The sequence below is a fragment of the Somniosus microcephalus genome, chromosome 8 (assembly GCF_052327205.1).
Source record: "Somniosus microcephalus isolate GS21.2 chromosome 8, FLI_Smic_1.0, whole genome shotgun sequence".
NCBI classification, from domain to species: Eukaryota; Metazoa; Chordata; class Chondrichthyes; order Squaliformes; family Somniosidae; genus Somniosus; species Somniosus microcephalus.
Genome location: NC_140994.1, coordinates 212,866,311 through 212,888,540, shown reverse-complemented (window position 1 = coordinate 212,888,540; position 22,230 = coordinate 212,866,311). Strand labels below are relative to the sequence as shown.

General features: G+C 43.4%; 1 protein-coding gene across 1 annotated transcript in view; it reads right to left on the bottom strand.

The window, feature by feature from the left end:
* Positions 1–21,982, bottom strand: part of vdac1 (voltage-dependent anion channel 1) — a 30,240-nt gene extending 8,258 nt beyond the window's left edge. The window contains exons 1-6 of the mRNA XM_085995695.1: positions 21,855–21,982; positions 9,567–9,638; positions 8,187–8,236; positions 6,283–6,435; positions 6,150–6,202; positions 4,577–4,804 (exon numbers count right to left, since the gene is read on the bottom strand). Of these exons, the coding sequence (XP_085851821.1) occupies positions 4,577–4,804; positions 6,150–6,202; positions 6,283–6,435; positions 8,187–8,236; positions 9,567–9,633 (551 nt within the window). The 5' untranslated portion in view covers positions 9,634–9,638; positions 21,855–21,982. The remainder of the gene's footprint in view (positions 1–4,576; positions 4,805–6,149; positions 6,203–6,282; positions 6,436–8,186; positions 8,237–9,566; positions 9,639–21,854) is intronic.
* Positions 21,983–22,230: the final 248 nt, after the last annotated feature.

The window sequence follows — 22,230 nt, the reverse complement described above, 5'->3', positions numbered from 1 at the left end:
TGCCGTGGTTTCGTTGGGTGGCGGGGCGGGCTCGGGGGGCCGGGTGGCCTGCTTCTGCTCCTATCTTCTATGTCCCTGCTTTCTCTCCACATCCCTTAATCCCTTTAGCCTTAAGAAATATATCTAACTCCTTCTTGAATATATAGGAGAAATGAAGGGGAGGAGACAGAAGGGAAGGGTCTCAAGAGGGGGAAAAAAAGGTAGAAATAATGGCCTCGGGTCTGGAGTGGCAGTCAAAGTGTGCATGCAAATGGACACAGCTAATTCAGCACAAATCAAAGATCACATGTGGCACCTTCTTGGTTAGTATAATGAAGATTCCACACGAGACAGTGAGCTTACCAACCTGACCATCAGGAGAGCGAGAGTTTATTTTAACAGGAGTGACAACAGCTTTATTGTTGGCAACTGATTTAGAGAATGCCTAGAGTCAAGCAAACACATCTATTAGTAAAGAAAAAGAACTTGCATTTATATAGTGCCTTTCACCACCTCAGGATGTCACAAAGCGTTTTACAGCCAATAAAGTACTTTTTGAAATGTAGTTACTGTTGTAAAATGACACAGTCATCTTCATGGTGACTGACCCAAGTCAAATTCTATGTTTATTATATTGAATTCTGGAGTTCTTACATCAATATTTTACGGATTGTGGTCTGTGACTGTCCTTTTCCCCATGAAAATCACAAATGAGCAGTCCTAGTTATTATCTTTCATAATAGTTTTAAGGTGCAAAGGGATATAGATAGGCTAAGTGAGTGGGCAAAAATTTGGCAGATGAAGTATAATGTGGGAAAATGTGAGGTTACCTACTTTGGTGGGAAAAATAAAAAATCAAACTATTCAAATGGAGATAGATTACAAAATGCTGCAGTACAGAAGGATCTGGGGGTCCTTGTACATGAAACACAAAGTTAGCATGCAGGTACAGCAACTAATTAGGAAGGCAAATGGAATGTTGGCCTTTATTGCAAGGGGGATGGAGTATAAAAAGTAGGGAACTCCTGCTACAACTGTACAGGGTATTGGTGAGATCACATCTGGAGTACTGCGCAGTGTTTTGGTCTCCTTATTTAAGGAGGTATATACTTGCATTGGAGGCAGTTCAGAGAAGGTTCACTAGGTTGATTCCTGAGACGAAGGGGTTGTCTTATGAAGAAAGGTTGAGCCTATACTCATTGGAGTTTAGATGAGAGGTGATCTTATTGAAACATATAAGATTCTGATGGGGCTTGACAGGTTAGATGCAGAGAGGGTGTTTCCCCCCGTGGGGGGAGTCTAGAACTAGAGGGCATAGTTTCAGAATAAGGGGTCGCCCATTTAAAACGGAGATGAGGAGGAATTTCTTCTCTGAGGGTCGTGAATCTTTGGAATTCTCTACCCCAGAGAGCTATGGAGGCTGGATCATTGAATATATTTAAGGTGGAGAGAGACAGATTTTTGAACGATAAGGGAGTCAAGGGAAATGGGGAGCGGGCAGGAAAGTCAAGTTGAGTTGATCAGATCAGCTATGATCTTATTGAATGGCGGAGCAGGCTCGAGGGGCCAAATGGCCTACTCCTGCTCCTATTTCTTATGTTCTTATTCTTAAATTCAGCTCCTGCATACTATTCAATGCACTATGCACCTCCAAAATCAGTTTCTCCTTTATCACATCAACATGTGCTACTGAAAGGGGCATCCTCTTCACAAAGTGGCAAGGTATATCTCTTATGTTTATGGACAAAGATCGCATCATTTTAATGAAAACAAATCATGGCTATTTTGCCTGACCAAACAAGAAAAAGAGCTCTCATAAGAACACTCTTCCTTTAAACAAATTATTCTTAAAACGCTACAGAAATAAATTGACAAGAGGATAACCAGGGAAAGGGTAGGGCCCATTAGGGACCAAAGTGGCAATCTGTGTGTAGAGCCAGATGATGTAGGCGGGGTTTTAAATGAATTTTTTGCATCTGTCTTCACTATGGAGGAAGACGATGTAGACATAGAAATCAGGCAAGGGGACTGTGATATACTTGAACATATTAGCATCGAGAGGGAGGAGGTACTAGCGGTTTTAGCAGGCCAAAAAGTGGATAAATCCCCAGGCCCGGACGAGATGTATCCCAGGCTGCTGTGTGAGGCAAAGGAGGAGATTGCAGGGGCTCTGACACAAATTTTCAGAACCTCTCTGGCCACAGGGGATGTACCAGAGGACTGGAGAACAGCTAACATAGTACCATTATTCAAGAAGGGTAGCAGGGATAAACCAGGGAATTACAGGCCAGTGAGCCTAACATCTGTGGTAGGGAAATTATTGGAAAAAATTCTGAGGGACAAAATTAGTCTCCACTTGGAGAGACAAGGATTAATCGGGGATAGTCAGCATGGCTTTGTCAAGGGTAAATCATGTCTGACCAATCTGATTGAATTTTTCGAGGGGGTGACTAGGTGTGTGGATGAGGGAAATGCTTTGGATGTGGTATACATGGACTTCAGTAAGGCTTTTGACAAAGTCCCGCATAGGAGACTGGTCAAGAAGGTAAGAGCCCATGGGATCCAGGGTGCCTTGGCACGTTGGATCCTAAACTGGCTGAGTGGCAGGAGGCAGAGGGTGATGGTCGAAGGTTGCTTTTGTGACTGGAAGCCTGTGTCCAGTGGGGTACCTCAGGGATCGGTGCTGGGTCCCTTGCTGTTTGTGATCTACATAAATGATTTGGATGAGAATGTAAAAGGTATGATCAGTAAGTTCGCAGATGACACGAAAATTGGTGGGGTGGTAAATTGCGAGGAGGAAAGCCTCAGGTTACAGGATGATATAAACGGGTTGGTCAGATGGGCGGAAAAGTGGCAAATGGAATTTAACCCTGAAAAGTGCGAGGTGATGCATTTTGGACGGACAAATAAGGCAAGGGAATACACAATGAGTGGTAGGGCCCTAGGAAGCACAGAGGGTCAGAGGGACCTTGGTGTACATGTACATAGATCCCTGAAGGCAGCAGGACAGGTAGATAAGGTGGTTAAAAAGGCATATGGGATACTTGCCTTCATTAGCCGAGGCATAGAATATAAGAGCAGGGAGGTTATGATGGAGCTGTACAAAACGCTGGTAAGGCCACAGCTGGAGTACTGTGTGCAGTTCTGGTCACCTCACTATAGGAAGGATGTGATTGCTTTGGAGAGGGTGCAGAGAAGATTCACCAGGATGTTACCTGGGATGGAGCGCCTCAGCTATGAAGAAAGACTAAACAGGCTGGGGTTGTTTTCCTTGGAGCAAAGAAGGCTGAGGGGGGACCTGATTGAGGTGTACAAAATGATGAGGGGCATAGATAGGGTAGATAAAGAGGAACTTTTCCCCTTAGTAGGGGGGTCAATAACAAGGGGGCATAGATTCAAGGTAAGGGGCAGGAGGTTTAGAGGGGATTTGAGGAGGAACTTTTTCACCCAGAGGGTGGTTGGAGTCTGGAACTCACTGCCTGAAAGGGTGGTAGAGGCAGGAACCCTCACAACATTCAAGAAGCATTTGGATGAGCACTTGAAATGCCATTGCATACAAGGCTATGGACCAAATGCTGGAAAATGGGATTAGACAGGGCTTGATGGACGGCACAGACACGATGGGCCGAAGGGCCTCTTTCTGTGCTGTATAACTCTGACAAAAGTAAAGGTTGACAAAATCTATTGTAATTATTTTTTGAAAGAAATATTGAAGGCAGGATTCCCTCTTTAAGAATCATGCTTCACTAATCTATATTTTTTATACAAACTCTCAGTTTTTCCCTTATTAAAAATTCATGCTTCTATTTAGCCCATCACTTAGGCTAAAGCAAACAAGTCAACACCAAGGTGTCAGCCATGGCTCAGTGGTGGCACTCACTCCCACTCCAGAGACTTGAGCACAAAATCTAGGCCAATACTCAAGTGCAGTACTGAGGGAGTGCTGCACTGTCGGAGGGGTCAGCTTTCGGATGAGACGTTAAATCAAGGCCTTGCCTGCCCTCTTAGGTAGACATAAAAGATCCCATTGCATTATTCGAAGAACAGCAGGGGTGTTCTCTCTGATGTCCTGGCCAAAATTTATCCCTCAACCAACATCACTAAACAGATTATCTGGTCATTATCATATTGCTATTTGTGGGACCTTTCTGTGTACAAATTGGCTGCCGCGTTTCCCACATTACAACAGTGACTACACTTCAAAAGTACTCCATGGGCTATAAAGCACTTTGGGACGTCCTGAGGTTGTAAAAGGAGTTATATAAATGCAGGTTCTTTCTTTACCCAACTACTCTTCTGCACACAAAAAAGCTGCAAGTTGAGAAAGATATTTGTAGTCCTCCTCCCTTTTCATGGGGACTAATGTAGGCTCAGAGGTGAGCAATCTTAGAGGTGGACAACAAAACTGCTTCCAATTTGTCAGGTCAACATTGTATTATAAGCATTTCAATGCATCAAGAGCTGCATGAATCAGTAGAACTGTGACGTGACTTTGGAAACTTATCATACAAGACGCATTTTTTTCCAAGACAGTTCTTTATAACAAGTTTTAAGCATGCATCTCCTATCTTTAGAAATGTACTGGGTGTATACCTACACGTTTGTATGGAGCTGGAACTCCTCTGTCTTGAAACCAACAGCAAAGTTACTCTGGGAGACCCTAGATTTTGCAGTTTCAAAGGTCATTTGATATCCTGCTAGCCATCCATCAAAACCAAACACAAAGGCGCCACGTATAGCAGGACCAGCAATGTCAAAGTCGACATCAAGTCCTAAGTTGATGTGTTCCCTCTTGTAACCGGTCTTGATTTTTCCACTTTTCTTTCTGTATTAAGAATAAAATTTAAAAAATTACAACTTATTCTATTCTTTACATTCTGAAGTACAGCTTACTTGATTATTTTCCCAGTTTCAGAAGTACACAATTGACAAAAAAGTTCCCACAAATTTTTTTCTAGTCAGTTTTTTTTTAAAAAAAGGTTAAGTATGTTTTTGCTTCCATTAAGCCAATAATTTTAAATACATAAAATACTGAGCAGAGCATTCAAAACTCATTACATTGTACTGCAAAACAAAAGGATGTAGGACTCATGGACCAGATTCTAGCCATGCTGCTGCAGAAAGATGTACCGCTGAGGCCAGGTGCTTCCTCGAGAGAAAAATTGAAGAGTCATCTCAGGTTGCTCATGTACCTCTGATTTGCTGGTTATACAGCATCATTGGCACAGCCTGGGAGGATACTATCTACCCATCTTCTCAACCAGGGACAGTGGGTGGTTAGGAAAAGCAGGAAGGAAATAGTTTTTAAAAAAGTACTGAATGCACCAGATTAATGAAAATTATATTATGGCCCAGAAATTCGGGTCGGGGGCTTCCCGCGGGTGCAAGCCCCCGATCTGCACTTACCTTACGCGCCGGCCGTTGAGCTGTGGGCCCCCGTGGAATTCCGATCCGGGGCCTGGTCCAGCTGCCGGCGCGCAGTGCTTGCGTATCCCAGGGGCGCAGTTAGTTCGATGCGTCCCCTGGGATGCCAATCGGAGCAGGGAATGCTCCATTCATAAGTCTGACAGGAAGTGCTGTCAAGACTTATAAATACTACGGCCCCAAAACAACACAATCTTCAAATAAATTTTTAAAAAACATCACATTTTTAAAATAATAAACTATAAATTACATGAAATAACTATTTTAAACAATAATTTAAATTTTTGAAAAAAAATAATTTTATTTTCTAATGGGGCTAAAAATAAACTTACCTTGCTTTAAAGTATTTTAAAATAATAAACCTGTGGAAAAAATGTTTTAATTTTAATTAATTCACCACTTACCTTGTAAAAAACAGGCCTTACGCCTGCTTTTTAAATGTCTAAATTCTGCAGGCTTACCCTCCCGGGAAAACCTGTAAAAAAAAAACACGAAGTTCGATGCGCACCCTCTCCCGCGCACGCGTTCGACCTCTGAACCCCTTCGTTCAGAGGAACGGAAGTGCCGGTTTCCCGCACATGCGGGAAACTGGCACTTCCATTGGGCCTACGGGTGAGTATCCCGTGCGTACTCACCCGTGGAGACCCGAATTTCTGGGCCAATATGTTGAAAGAAATAAAGCTATTGATAGAAGTTTAGAAAAAGTAATTTGTCAATTTGTTTTGGCTTTCTTTTTTTTTACTCACCCAGTATTAGGTGAAAACGAAGAGTCAAATCCAATCTTCAAACCTTTCAGAAGCTAAACAGAAAAAAAGTGCAGTTTGCATTCTGGTTGAAAAGGCAAAATAAGCTTACTATGTGTCATTTTTGCTTAGTTACCTGATCTTCAATGGTAACTTCAGTTCCCAAAATATTATCGGTGTTCCATTTCTCTGTGAATGTCAGTCCATAGTCCACCCACTTGAATTTTGTTTCCAGACTGCCAGCGACTTTGCCAGTATCCATGTTGGCAGACCCAGAACTTGTGAACTCCTACAATAGGAAAAAATTACTTAGAAGGCAGCAAAGAGCTCCATTTACAGAATTGTCATCAGTGTCTTAATAGCTTAAAACAACCATCATTTCTGATTAAAGATCAACTTTGCATGAGCCTAGACAGTGAGCGATAGCAGCCTATTCAACTACAGGTGACATTACAGCTATGCTTGATCCTATCTTCACTTCATACAAGTATTCCTAACGTGGGTTTTTGGACAGGAGTGAGGAGCAGGAACCCTGGCTGATTTTTCCCTCCCTAACTAGGAGCACCAAAGCCAATTACAGTGTCCTTGCCACAATTCAGCTGTTATCCATACACTTCAGATAACAAGTAGTTATAAGAAAAGGATTTTGAGCCTTTCCTCAAAGTCTCAGCACAGACTGAAGATCAAACCCAAAACCTTCTTGAGTTGTATGGCTCAACTACTTATTGGGTAAACTCTACAGAGGCTCAAAATCCCTTTCAATACTTTTCAAGTGAACACATAACACATGGGCTCCCAACACAAAACCAGCCTCAGCATGAGACGACTAATACTGTGCAGTTCTTGTATTTAGCCATTACAACACTACATTTTCATACTTTATTGGCCCAAAAGTATTTGTTTGATCTTATTTAACAGGCTTGCATCTTATTTTTTAGCAACAAAAATGTTAACTATTGCAGTTTTTGTTTAATGTTGATCATTCAGGTATCTGCTTATTGGAACACAATTAAAAAAGTTGCATCTATGCTATTTCCTATAAAACCTTGTAATCATTCCAGGAATGGCAAGGAAGACTTGCTAAGTCAGAATTTAACAGACACTCAAACACTTATATTTAAAATGACAAAACATCCAATTATAATTGGTACAATTGCACTTTACATAGAAAAATAGAAACAGGAATAGCTCATTCAGCCCCTCAAGCCTGTTCCGCCATTCTGTAGCTCAACTCCACCTACCCACCTTTGGTCCATATCCCTCAATACCCTTACCTAACAAAAGTCTATCAATCTCAGTTTTGAAATTTTCAATTGACCTAGCCTCAACAACTTTTTGAGGGAGATTGGTCCAGATCTCCACTATCTTGTGCGTGAAGAAATGCTTCCTGGCGTCACCCCTGAACAGCCCAACTCTAATTTTAAAGGTTATGCCTCCCTGTTCTGGACTCCTTCACTAGACGAAATAGTTTCTCCCCATCAAATCCTTAATCATCTTAAACACCTCAATTAGATCACCTCTTAATCTATCTTGATCTTCTATACTCAAGGGAATACAAGCCTAGTCTATGCAACCTGTCCTCATAGTTTAATCCTTATAGCCCTAATATTATTCTGGTGAATCTGTGCTGCACCCCCTCCAAACCAATGTATCCTTCCTTAGGCGTGGTTTCCAGAACTGAACGCAGTACTCCAGATGCAGTCTAAACAGGACTTTATACATCTGTAGCATAACTTCCAACTCTCTTTGCAATTGCCCTTTAGTTAGAATATAGCAAATTAAAGCAGGTAGGTGAATCAGCCACTGTGGAATATTTTCCTCTTACCCTCCTCAGTGGCCAATATGTCTAACAACCAGATGTATTGCCTCATGCAAATCAAAACTGCAATACACAATTCTTAAGAGGATACAATATTCTGACAGACTAGACACAGACCTGAAAGATTGTTTACCAGTACGACATTTAAAAAAAAGCAGATTCAACAGAATGGAATTAAATGAAATGAGGTTATCGGTTACTTTTCTTACTATGATACTTACTAGTCCATTTTCTGACTTAGTTTTCAAGTCAAGCTTTACTAAACCAAATCCTATCAAGAGATCAAAGATAGATTTAAAATGCTCAGATTCCACAAATTTTTAATTGGTCATCCACATTATATGCAGTACATTTACCAATTAAACAAAATCCAAACTTCAACAAATTATAGCTAGAAATGTAATTAAGCATAATATAACCACATTGGCCTATAAATTGCGATCGGAGGCGAATCCCCGGAGTATACCTCCGACCCACGAAACAATTCCGAAGTTACCTGCTGGCGGTCAGGCTGCGGAGAGTTCCGATCTCGGGTCTCCAGGTGGACGGCAGCGTAAAAGCCCATGTATCCCAGGGGCGCAGGCAGTTCGGAAGCGTCCCTGGGATCACGTGGACCCGGTCCTCCAATGACAAAGGAGAATTCCATTGCAATCATTTACGAAGGGAATCCCCCAATGATAAGCAATGGAATCCCCAAATAATTATACAATGTACAGCATTCTAAAATTATACAATGTCTGAATTGCAATTTTATTCACAAGTTCCTTCATTGCACCACCTCAATAAAAATTTAATTTTTGATAAATAATTTTATAGCTAGAAATGTAATTAAGCATACTATAACCACATTGGCCTAGAAATTGCGATCGGAGGCCAATATTTGCATAAACTCATTTAAGTGTTATGTGCATAATTTTGGATTTTTTAACTTTTATTTAAGCGTTATATAAACCCTTTTGCTGATGCAAGCAGGCCTTGTGCCTGTTTTTACCAGCCATAAGAGTTGCGTGGCCAACTGCTGGACAGTTGTTAAGCAAATAGCCCAACTCTGCCCCAGCAAACGTTTTCAGGCAGTTTGGGTGATCTGTCAAGGCGTACCATGACAGATTGCAAGTTCTGGATTTCGCACATGTGGAAATCCGGGACTTCCGGAGCTCTTCAAATGGATTATGACGCCGTACTCAGTACGCCGTCACAGACACTGCAATTGCAAGGCCATTATCTTTAAACAATGACTCATCACAGAAAAGCTTTGCTATCAGTTTGCAACACAGCCACATCAAAACTCGTACGGATGTCTTTTAGCCCAGTTGACTCAACTAAGGAAACTGGATTTCAGTGCACAAAGCTGTTTTACACAATGGAAGTGACCCTACGACCATTCCCCTCTCCCTCAAAAAAAAAATCTCAGGGGTGATGCCAAACCAATTATAGCGTGTTTCATTATGTCACCAAAAGTGAGCAATGCCATATGGCAAAGTGCACTGGACAACACCCTGCTTTCAGTGTAAAGATCCACACACAAACGTTAGAAACAAGCAGTTGCTGCGGACAGTGTCTGGCAAAAACTGTACCATACTTTTAAATATTGAATTCCTTACCATAGCCTTTGGTGAAAACATCTCTGGCTGCTTTTCCAAGGTCTGCGTAAGTTGGTGGAACTGCCATTTTATCTGGAAAAGGAACACAACAGTGATGCTCATCTCAGTGACCACTGTCTAACAATCAGATGTCCTTATGTCAGTTACAACCACAATTTCAACCTGTTGTTTTTAATCTACTAACAACTGTCATTTGAAACTTGCCATTGATTATGACCAAGGCATGATCTTAAACCATAGCCCCGGCTACCTAATCCTGGTGGGAAAATACCATAACATTAACCACAAAAAGCAGGTGGTAATGCAAGGATCCTAGTCAACATTCCCAAGAGCATAATACATTTTGATTTGCAACTGAAAGTGTAGTTTTAGCATGTCCCTATGGTTGGTTAACTAGTGCATAATATAATTTTTGATGTATGTTATTACTTCTTGGTAAACTGCAAGTTTTTCCAAAATAATTGTTACAGAATCACTGCATATTACCTCCTTCAATGTGAATCAAATATCAATCCAGAGGACACTGGTAAATCAACACAGAGGGGCACTAAACTAAATACCTCATTGCAGTTTTTTTTTAAATAAGCTCTCCATATTGATTTCACATCTATATCATCAAGGTTTACATAAGTTAGAAACTATTTATGTATCATCTGAATCCCCTTGATTAGACCAGTACAACAGACATCTTTTCATTTGGGAAGCAAGCAACAAATCAGCTAATATACGAGCAGCTTGTCCAGTTTAGGCTCCCATAACTGAAGGATATCAAGACTCTGGCAACCAAGATAATACGAAATATTGAAGTTTTTAGTTAAGAAGATAGAATTCGAAAGTTAGTTACTTACATTGGAGAAGCAAATGACTAAGAGGTAGGATTGCCAACCATCCAGATTTCCTGGGAATTACCAGGAATGGGGTATCAATCTCCCGGGCACTGCTGCCAACAGCCCGGGAGAACTTTGCACTTTAAAGTTTCTGTTGCAGTAACGGCCCTCCCCTGTCTGTTACATCACTGACCGCCGCCACAGAGTAACCTCCGGCACAGTGCCATCACAACCTCCCCCTCAGAGAGCCACCCCCTCGCCTTGGGGCAATGGGAAATGGAACCAGCTAGTCGCCAGGAGTCTGGGCGGGAGACAGAGACGCAGCGGGGAGAGGTGCAGGACTAGGGTGCACAGGGATTAAGGAGCAGGGAATTGGGGCTCAGTGGAACACTTAGGAAGAGAGCTCAGGGAGAGAGGGAGACTGTGGAATGGGGTGCTGGGGATTGGGGGTGGAATTAGGAAAGAGGGGGAAACTGAGGAATGGGATAGGCTTGTGGCCCAGCATTTCCTGCAGAGGTGGGAGCAGCAGCAAGGTGGCGAGTGGGAGAGACACCAGGAGAGGAGATAGAGAGGGAGGTGGGGCCTGTTAAAAATACATCTACTGGGAAGCCTGACCGCACCTTGTGTGGTGCAGGGGAATTCTGCCTATAATTACAGGGTGAGGATCAGCGAGTTGTATGATTACTACTCGTTACAGGTAGGTTTGACTATAAATACAGGGTGAATATCTACAGGTTACAAGATTACTACGAGTTACAGGTAGGATATTAGGGTGTTACGCCCATTATTACCAGCTACATATAGACCATAAGAAATAAGAGCAGGAGTAGACCTGGACAACAAGTACCAACACACTATTTGACGATGGAAGCATTACACCCAAAACTGACCTTGCTTTCAACTGACATCTACACATACACCCATCTAGCACGTTGCTGATCTGATGAGAGTCTGCAGATTACAATAACAGTATTTTTAAACTATAAGTTTAAAAACTCAATTTTTCCTTCTACTCCTGAAGCCATTTATTTATAGTGGCGTGCAGTTGCCAGCAGTTCTTTGGCACTCTACTTCAGTGAGCATTCATGTGTAAACTGCAAAAGTTATGGGGACATCACAGCTGAGCCCAATTTTGTCCTCATTCACCAACAACATATCTGCATTTTCAGCAAGCAGTCACTGGATAGTAATTACGAAGGGGCAGCCTATTTGTTCGCCTTTTTAGCCCGGAGGTGCCGAGGTGAACAATAGCATCCCTGCTACCACCTTAGTTTAAATCAGCCAACTAAGCATATAAGGTTCTGGGATAAAAACAGAAAGGAGACACTCAGCAGGTCAGGCAGCATCTGTGAAGTTGAAACAGAGTTAACGTTTCAGGTCGATGACCTTTCGTCAGAACTGGAAAAAAGCAGGAAATGGAACAGATTTTTAAGCAAGTGTAGGGGCTGGGAAAGGGGAGGGGGGGGGGAAGGGGATAAAAGAACAAAAGAGAAGGTCTGTGATAGGATAGAAGGCAGGAGAGGTTAAGAGACATTAAGAGATATTCAAGGCAATTCAAGGCAAAAGGAGATGGTAATGAGACAGGTTAAGAAACAAAGGATGGCTCTAGACGAGGTGTAAATTGCGCTGGCAGAATGAAAGACAGCTGCCATGTGGGAGAGATAGTGGTTCTGGGCCCTGGTTTATGGAGCCCAGTACCACACGGAGCACTGCATTTACTCCGAGCCACCAAGGAAGCGCCACACCTCCCTTTCTAGCACAGCAGTGGACAGAGATCTTTCCAAATGTACATTCTGGTTTCTAGAGTATAACCATTACTATTAAAACAGAAGCATGCAGCACAGCAGAATAAATAATCATCTTGCATCACTGGTGCAATGCATGGTCACTGAATCATCAGTGTTATTGCAGCTCAAACTCCGATTGCATCATCAGAAGAAATACATTGCAAAAGCATGAATCGCCATGTATTTAAATCATCCAAATCACCAAATGTACTATAGCTCATTAATATCATTGCTCAAGATATTTCTTTCATAGTGTTCCACTATTCTGCCCCTGCACATATTTGCAGATACAGGAAACTTTGTGATATCCGGCAACTTTGTGATATCCGGCACCGACGGGACCGAGCTGTTGCCGTCCCATCAAAACTGCCGGACAAACCAGCGCTAATGTTAAAACATACGGAGGAGCTCCGTATCTAGCAACAAACCCCAACAGCTTCTAAACAGTCGGCCGTAGCTTGCAAGCGTCTCTGTAGCTAAGCAGCAGCTTTAGCTAGACCTTGCAGAGCCTGACTGGTGAAAAAAAAGCAACGAAAAGAAAAAAAAACTTACTGAACCGACTCCTGAATTTTGCCGGTGGATCGAGCATTCCGGACAGTTAACCTCCGGATAAACCAAAGTTTCCTGTATTGTGAATGCTATTTCTTAGTTGAACTGCCAAATTGTCTGCTTCAGCAAAGCAGCTCCACCCAGCAAAGAAATAGTAGGTTTTTCCTAGAAGTTAAGTTCTATGCGTCAATATCAGTTGAGCCGGGAATGCAGACTAACATTCAGATCTCTACAATCTGGAGCACTTTTAGAAATTGCAGTATGTAGAAGGATAAAATTCTTCAGCAAATTGGAACAAAATTCCAATTAAAGGCAGTATATACTGTCTATATCCAAACAGGAAATGAAACTTGTCATAAGGATTTTAATCCATGAACATTTGCAATGTTTAGAGATGAGCCAAAGGCTAAACAGCAAAATCAATGAACTTCAGGACTGTATGCTGCAGATGAGCATAAAGAAATGTCAATGCTGTAACTTCACATTTTTAGTTGACATTCATAGCCACTTTTATACTATCCTTTTAATTTGTATTCCTGGAGCCAGCTCACTGCATTGATGCTATTAGCCAGTGGCAGACACGTAGATCAGAGTTAAAACTAGATTTGAGGCTGCCACTGGGCAACGGCCAATGCGGAGAGCTTGCTCCTGGAATTTAAACTTACACAGTATTAAAAGCAGCTGTAGTTGGGTGAAGAGTGACTCTCTTGGTTTAGAAATCCACCGGAACTTCTCTATTACAACATTTTAATCACCCTCTGCTATCCATTATTCTATATATCGTGTATATGGCTTCATTAATGAAGAACTTTATATAGCACCTTTCACAACCTCAGGACTTGCCAAAGTGCTTCATTTAATGAAGTACTATTGAATTGACACCCAGATGTGCTGAACCTTAGTGTACTGCTTGACCCTGAACTCCTCTTCCTTCCCCACGTTTAATCCATCAAAACCACTTTCTTCTGCCTCCGCATAACGTGCATCTGCCCCTACTTCAGAAGCCATTATCCACACCTTTATCAGCTCAAGGCTCAAGTTCTCCAACATTCTCTTCCCAGTTTCCCGGTCTCCACAAACTACAACTCATTTAAAATGACACGACTCACATTCTCATCCACACCAAAATCACCCATGTCTTTACCAAGCTCCACTGGCTCCTTGTGCCCCATCCAACTGACCAAGATTTTCATTCTTGCCTTCAATTCCATCCATGGTTTTGCCCCATCCAACCTCAGCTATCTCCTCCAGCTGTACATCCCTGCAGAGATTTGCCACTCATCTGACACCAACTGTCTCCTTGTTCCCAACCCCCTCGGTTTCTTCATCGGTGGCCATCCCTTTAGCCATTGTGTCCCCATCATCTGATATTCTCTCCTCCAGCATTTCCACATTGTCATCTTTGCCCTTCAATCAAGTCTTCCACAAACCACTCTGTTCAGCAATTTATTCATGTCCCCTAACCTTGCTTCCTCTCCAGCTTGCTATCTACTCTGTAAAACACTTTGAGACATCTCTGAAAGGAGGCGACAGAAATATGAACTGTTATTGTTAAGAGCATGTAGACTGTAGGATTAGCATAACAGAACTGTACAAAAGCACCATTAACAAATGCCGTGAGCTATCCATGCTGGACTGATGAACCTCAGTGCTCTTCAGGGGAAACAAGCTCATGTAAGAAAAGGTTTTTATGTTGAAATATTTGACTAAAATGCTACAAGCACACTGTAAATTAAACTACCCTAGTAGCCAGCATCTGAAACTTACTGCTACAGGTGCAGATTGGCTCAGTGGCAAACTAGCAGCATCAACTAGATTTATCGAACTGTGACAAAGTGCAAAATACATTATCGAGCATAATAGAGGGAAGCTCCCCAGTAGATAATAGAAATTGATGGAAAAATCAAGAGTTCCCTAATTTTGTTCTCTCAGACGCTCAATCAATACCTTAGGAGCGTGAATGAAGACAAATGAAATACAAATAGAAAACTGGCTTTAATCTTTTTTGGGTTGTTCAATTGATTTGTCAATCAGGAGATTTGCATCAGTGAGTTCTGCAACAAGCTATTTACCATTTGTTTCTAACCCCAAATTCTCATTTTACTATTTCTGCCCAGGATGACAGGTTGGTGATTTTTTACTTTGTACTCTCCCACTCTAAGTGGCCATTAGGCACATAAAAAACACCAGGGTTGATTCATGCTCAGGCATTCTCCCTTCATACAATCATTTATACCCTAATACAATCTCATGTCTCGTACCTGCTGCATTAGTCTGAAAGACTTTAAGAGACATGCCTAATCATTTCCCAGGAATGGTAGCACAGTGGTTATGTTACTAGACTAATAATCCAGAGGCCTGGATTAATGATCCAAAGATGTTCAAATCCCACCACGGCAGCTGGGGAATTTAAATTCAGTTAATTAAATAAATCTGAACTAAAAAGCTAGCATCAGTAATGGTAACCATGAAACTACCAGATTGTTGTTAAAACCAATCTGGTTCACTAATGTCCTTTCGGGAAGGAAATCTGCCGTCCTGGTCTGGCCAATATATGACTCCAGACCCACAGCAATGTGGTTGCCCTCTGAGCAAGCCACTCAGTTGTAATAGACCGCTACAGAAAACAATGGCCCAGAAATTCGGGTCTCCATGGGTGAGTACGCACGGGGTACTCACCCGTAAGCCCAATGGAACTGCCGGTTTCGTGCATGCACTGGAAACCGGCACTTCCGTTCCCCTGAAAGAAGGGGTTCAGCGGTCAAACTCGTGCACAGGAGAGGCTGCGCGTGCGCATCGAACTTACCCTCCCAGGAAAACCTGCAAAAAAAAAAGTAAGTCTCCAGAAGTTAGACATGTAAAAAAGCAGTCGCAAGGCCTGCTTTTTACAAGGTAAGTGGTGAATTAATTAAAATTAAAACATTTTTTCCACAGGTTTATTATTTTTAAATACTTTAAAGAAAGTTAAGTTTATTTTTAGCCCCGTTAGAAAATAAAATTATTTTCAAAAATTTAAATTGTTTAAAATAGTTATTTCATGTAATTTATAGTTTATTTAAAAAATGATTAAAAAAAAAAAATTATTTGAAGATTTAGTGATGTTTTGGGGCTTGTAGTATTTATAGGTTTGACAGCCCTTCCTGTCAAACTTATGAATGAAGCATTCCCTGCTACCATTGGCTCTCCATAGCCCACGTGATCCCAGGGAACGCATCGAACTAACTGCACCCCTGGGATACGCAAGCACTGCGTGCCAGCAGTTGGAGGAGGCCCAGGATCGGAATTCCACGGGGGTCCACAGCTCAACGGCCGGCGCGCAAGGTAAGTGCAGGTCAGGGGCTTGCACCCGCGGGAAGCCCCCGACCCGAATTTCTGGGCCAATCAAAATAAAACTAGACGGACCACCCGGCATCAACCTCGGCACCGACTTCGGACACAACAATGACACACACAGCCCAGTCGACCCTGCAAAGTCTTCCTCACTAACATCTGGAGACTTATGTCAAAAGTTGGAGAGCTGTCACACAGACAAGTCAAACAACAGCCGGACATAGTCATACTCTCAGAATCATACATTTCAGCCAATGTCCCAGACTCCTTCATCACTATCCCTGGGTATGTCCTGTTCCACCGGCAGGACAGAGGTATGCAGCACATGGTATGCAGTCGGCAGGGAATCCTCAACATTGACTCCAGACAGCATGAAGTCTCATGGCTTCAGGTCAAGCATGGGCAAGGAAATCTCCTGCTGATTACCACCTACCGCCCTCCCTCAAGGCTGATCAGTACTCCATGTTGAACACCACTTGGAAGAAGCATGGAGGGTAGCAAGGGCACAGAATGTACTCTGGGTTGGGGACTTCAATGCCATCACCAAGAGTGGCTCGGTAGCACTACTACTGACCGAGCTGTCCGAGTCCCAAAGGACATAGCTGCCAGTCTGGGCCTGCGACAGGTGGTGAGAATCAACACAAGGGGAAAAACCTGCTTGACCTCGTCCTCACCAATCTACCTGTCGCAGATGCATCTGTCCATGACAGTATTGGTAGCAGTGACCAATGCCGTCCTTGTGGAGACGAAGAATCGTCTTCACACCGAGGACACCCTCCATCGTGTTGTGTGGCACTGCCACCATGCTAAATGGGATAGATTCAGAACAATCTAGCAGCTCAAACTGGGTATGCATGAGCTGCTGTGGTCCATCAGCAGAAGCAGAACTGTACTCATGGCCCAGCATATCCCTCACACTACCATTACCATCAAGCCAGGGGACAAACCCCAGTTCAATGAGGAGTGCAGAAGAGCATGCCAGAAGCAGCACCAGGCGTACCTAAAAATGAGATGCCAACCTGGGGAAGCTGCAACACAGGACTACATGGATGCTATAGACAGAGCTAAGCGATCCCACAATCAATGGACCAGATCAAAGCACTGCAGTCCTGCCACATTCAGTCGCGAATGGTGGTGGACAATTAAACAACTAACGGGTGGAGGTGGCTCTATGAATAACCCCACCCTCAATGATGGTGGAGCCCAGCACACGAGTACAAAAGACAAGGCTGATCCATATCAGCTGCCTCCTGACATCCCCACCATCACAGAAGCCAGTCTTCAGCCAATTCGATTCACTCCACGTGATATCAAGAAACAGCTGAGCGCACTGGATACAACTATGGGCCCCAACAACATCCCAGCTATCGTGCTGAAGGCTTGTGCTCCAGAACTAGCAGCGCCGCTAGCCAAGCAGTTCCAGTACAGCTACAACACTGGCATCTATCCAACAATGTGGAAAACTGCCCAAGTATGTCCTGTCCACAAAAAGCAAGTCAAAGCAAATCCGGCCAATTACCGCCCCATCAGTCTACTCTCAATCATCAGCAAAGTGATGGAAGGTGTCGTCGACAGTGCTATCAAGCGGCACTTGCTCAGTAATAACCTGCTCACCGACGCTCAGTCTGGGTTCCGCCAGGACCACCCAGCTCCAGACGTCATTACAGCCTTGATTCAAACATGGACAAAAGAGCTGAATTCCAGAGGCGAGGCGAGAGTGACTGCCCTTGACATCAAGGAGCCCTATTAAATTTGAAGGCAATGGGAATCAGGGGGAAAACGTTCCACTGACTGGAGTCATACCTAGCACAAAGGAAGATGGTTGTGGTTGTTGGAGGTCAATCATCTCAGCCCCAGGACATCGCTGCAGGAGTTCCTCAGGGCAGTGTCCTAGGCCCAACCATCTTCAGCTGCTTCATCGATGACCTTCCCTCCATCATAAGGTCAGAAGTGGGGGTGTTCGCTGACGATTTCACAGTGTTAAGTTCCATTCGAACTTTCCAGATAATGAAACAGTCCATGCCCGCATGCAGCAAGACCTGGACAACATTCAGGCTTGGGCTGATAAGTGGCAAGTAACATTCGCGCTACACAAGTGCCAGGCAATGACCATCTCCAGCAAGCGAGAGTCCAACCACCGCCCCTTGACATTCAACAGCATTACCATCGCTGAATCCCCCACCATCAACATCCTGGGGGTCACCATTGACCAGAAACTTAATTGGACCAGCCACATAAACACTGTGGCTACAAGAGCAGGGCAGAGAATGGGTATTCTGCGGCAAATGTCTCACCTCCTGACTCCCCATCTACAAGGCACAAGTCAGCAGTGTGATGGAATACTCTCCACTTGCCTGGATGAATGCAGCTCCAACAACACCATCCAGAACACAACAGCCCACTTGATTGTAACCCCATCCACCACCCTTAAACATTCACTCCCTCCACCACTGGCGCACCGTGGCTGCAGTGTGTACCATCTACAAGATGCACTGCAGCAACTCGCCAAGGCTCCTTCGACAGCACCTCCCAGACCCACGACCTCTACCACCTAAAAGGACAAGGGCAGTAGGCGCATGGGAACACCATCACCTGCAGGTTCCCCTCCAAGTTACACACCATCCTGACTTGGAAATATATCACCGTTCCTTCATCGTCGCTGGGTCAAAATCCTGGAACTCCCTCCTAACAGCACTGTGGGAGAACCTTCACCACACGGACTGCAGCTATTCAAGGCAGCAGCTCACCACCAACCTTCTCGAGGGCAATTAAGGATGGGCAATAAATGCTGACATTGCCAGCGACGCCCACATCCCAGGAACGAATAATAAAAATGTAATGGCTTCTCTCACCTGATCTAGCACTGCATTCTCTTTCTTAATCTAGATTTGTTTCCACCTGCAATCAGACACTTTCTGTGAAGGTCCCACCAGGTCTGAAGAGACCGGTAAACTTCTACTAACATAAAAAGGGGGTGGCATTTTCTGATTTTTTTTTTCTTGCACTAGTTTGACCAGCTCCTTTAATCTGTGCCCATTATTACGCTGTGTCTGACATCTTGTGGCAGTCACTTTTTGTGATGCCTGCAGAGTTCTTCTCAAGTGTCTCTATGTATCACCTGCTTGGTTAGAGATCTTGGGTGGAGTATGATTTTCTCATCTACATTATTAGCTCAAGTCATCCTATCCAGACTCGTAAATTTGCATAGCAATTGGAAAAATACAAGCACTGCATATCCTAGCAATACCAGATTTCATGTATATTTCATACATAACTTCAAAGAAATTAATCTAACAGTAAATATGATGGTCTAAAATTCCACCAAAGTATACATCAGGCTCTTAATTCTCTTAGAACTGCAGAATAACTCCCATTTATTCTGTATTATTCTACAGCGGATACATCAGCCTTGGCTTAGTGGTAGCTCTTTTGCCCGAGTTAAAAGATTCTGGGTTTCGAGACTTGAGCACATCATCTAGTCGGACACTCCAGTGCAGTAGAGGGAGTGCTGCACTGTTGGAGGTGCCATCTTTCGGTTCAAGCATTAAACCGAGGCCCTGTCTGCTCTCTCAGGTGGACATAAAAGGTCCCATTGCACTTTTATGCACTTTGGAGCCGGTTATAGCGTTATACTGACATAAGCCTGGGAGCAAGTCACCTGCCTGAACTCTTGGTTGGCAGCACGAAAGTAGAAAGAGAAACAAATTTAAACAGAGAAAATCAAGAAGCACATAAGTACTTTTCTAAGAAAAGCTGCCAAGTTGCATGTGCATTATATTCCTTTTTTGTTTTAAATCCTGAAATTACTAGAGCAGTAACATATCTGGATATGGTAGTCGAGTAGTTATGTTACTGGACTAGTAATCTAGAGAATGCGAGTTCAAATATCACCATAGCAGTTTGAGAACATGATTTCAGAAAACAAGGAATTAAAAAACTGGTATCAGGAAAAGTGATCATGTCGCTGTTGTTTTGTAGTAAAAATTTAATTGGTTCAGTAATGTCCTTTAGGGAAGGAAGCCTGCTGTTCTTACCTGGTCTGGCTTATATATGCATCTCCAGTCCCACACCAATGTGAGTGACTCTTAACTGCCCTTGAAGTGGTCTAGCAAGTCATTCAGTTGAATCAAACTGCATGCAGCGGTTCAAAAAGGCAGCCCACCATCACCTTCTCAAGACAATTAGGGTGGGCAATAAATGCCAGCCTAGCCAGTGACGACCACACCGGAGAATGACAAAAAACTAGCGTTGCAACTTGGTTAGTCGCAACATGAAATACACCAGCTAATCACAAGCATCATCTAATGATTTGGATGCCAGCTCTCAGTGACATTACTCCTCAAATCCCTCTGCTCACATGAAAATCACATGAAAATCAGTCTTGAGGGCAGCCTATGGAGTAACGCCACACAAAATTCTAAAAATTTCAAATAGCATTGCGATGTCTTAAGGAGCAGATGCAATGGAGGACACAGGTACAGAAAACTAACAATATTTGAATGTATTCATGAATAAAGATGTTATAATTGTTTGCTGAATCAAAGCCTAGTATCTCTTGCCAACTTAAATGCTTATCTCAGCTTTCAGAGAAAAATACAACATGCAATGATGGAACATCACAACACTGCAAATAACCAGTGTAGGCTGCACTTCCTAAATAAAAAATAATCTGATTTGTTAAACAAACCTAAACATTAAAAAGGACATGTGTATAGGTATTGATGCTTGCTATTTCCTCCCTTTGTTAATATTCTGTATTTCAAAATTACAGGTTAAAGGCAGACATTTGGAGGACCCACCCCACCCTCTTGACGCAAAACCATGAAGGTCCTTTCCGGTGACATTATGAATACTGGGCTCTTAGCAGCATTCCTCATACTTATCACACCAGGAACAGGTTCTAACTGAAATGTTTAGGTGTGAGCAATTGGAGACCTTGATCACAAATTGCTGACATAAATACACCACCAAAGGAAAGTTCACTATCTGTATTGAGCAGTCTCAGGACTCATCATCACCCACATTGGAATTAATGCAGGGGAGAAAATGTTAGGCTTACAAGGGGAGTGTTCTTTACGAATAGCATTTTTATAGTTTTTGTACAATAACAATCTCAACGTTTCAATCGGAGATTCAGACATGGATATTTGCAAATGTCATCCCACTCCTACCACATCGGAGAAGCTACTTGCCCATTCCAAGCTGGAATTCTTCTCCTTTTACGTGTAGCAAAATGAGATGCAAGGCTCAACACGCTGGGCAAACGAACAGGATCGAGTATATTTACAGTAGAACTTGTAATAAATGTAAAAAGAAACTAAATCGTTAAACTCAAGGGTAGATTTTACGAAAACAGCAGGAAGGACGTATATTTACAAATACGGCGATACTTAAAAACACTTACAATGTTACAAAGCCTTTTGGCCAAGGGACATGCAATAGCTGTCAGCGTCCCAACCTTCTATGCTCTTAAAGGTCACACGCCAGCCGCCATACAATAAAGCCGCACATTGACCCTCCTCCAAAATTACACAGCCAGCACCGTGAACCAGCTCTGCTCCTCCATGGCGTGAACCTCGAGGCAGAGGGAAGGGTTAGGGTTAGGGTCACGCCGGGTAAAGCGGGCGGGCACGATGCCTTCTCCTTACTCATGGCCCCGGCCTTTTAAAAAAAAATCGACTCAGCAACCTCCAGAGTAGCACGGGCTTCCCCCACTATCCCTGAATATAAATGTGTGTGTATATGGTGTTTCGGCCTTGCTCCAGTGTAGAGGCTGCGCAAAGGCCCATACGTACCGCTGAAGAGAATACACCGACTGGGGGATCCAGCAGACGGCAATCTCCGACCAACCGAGCGAGCGAGCGACAGCACACACCGGCCCAGAGAGGGAGAGCGCTACTGCCCATGCGCGGGACAGCTGTGGAGGTCATGGAGGAGCGCACGCGCAGACAGGGAGCGGCGGCGGCGCCTGCGCTGCACTTTAAACAGGCGAAGCGCCAGCCACTAGTTTGGGGTGTTGGAATGCTCCCCCTTTACATAGGATATGCAGCACACAAAACAGGCTATTCGCCCCAACCTGTCCACGCTGGCGTTTATGCTCCACTCGAGCCTCCTCCCGTCTTTCCTCATTTAACTCTTATCCGCATTTAACTCTTATCCGCATAACCCTCT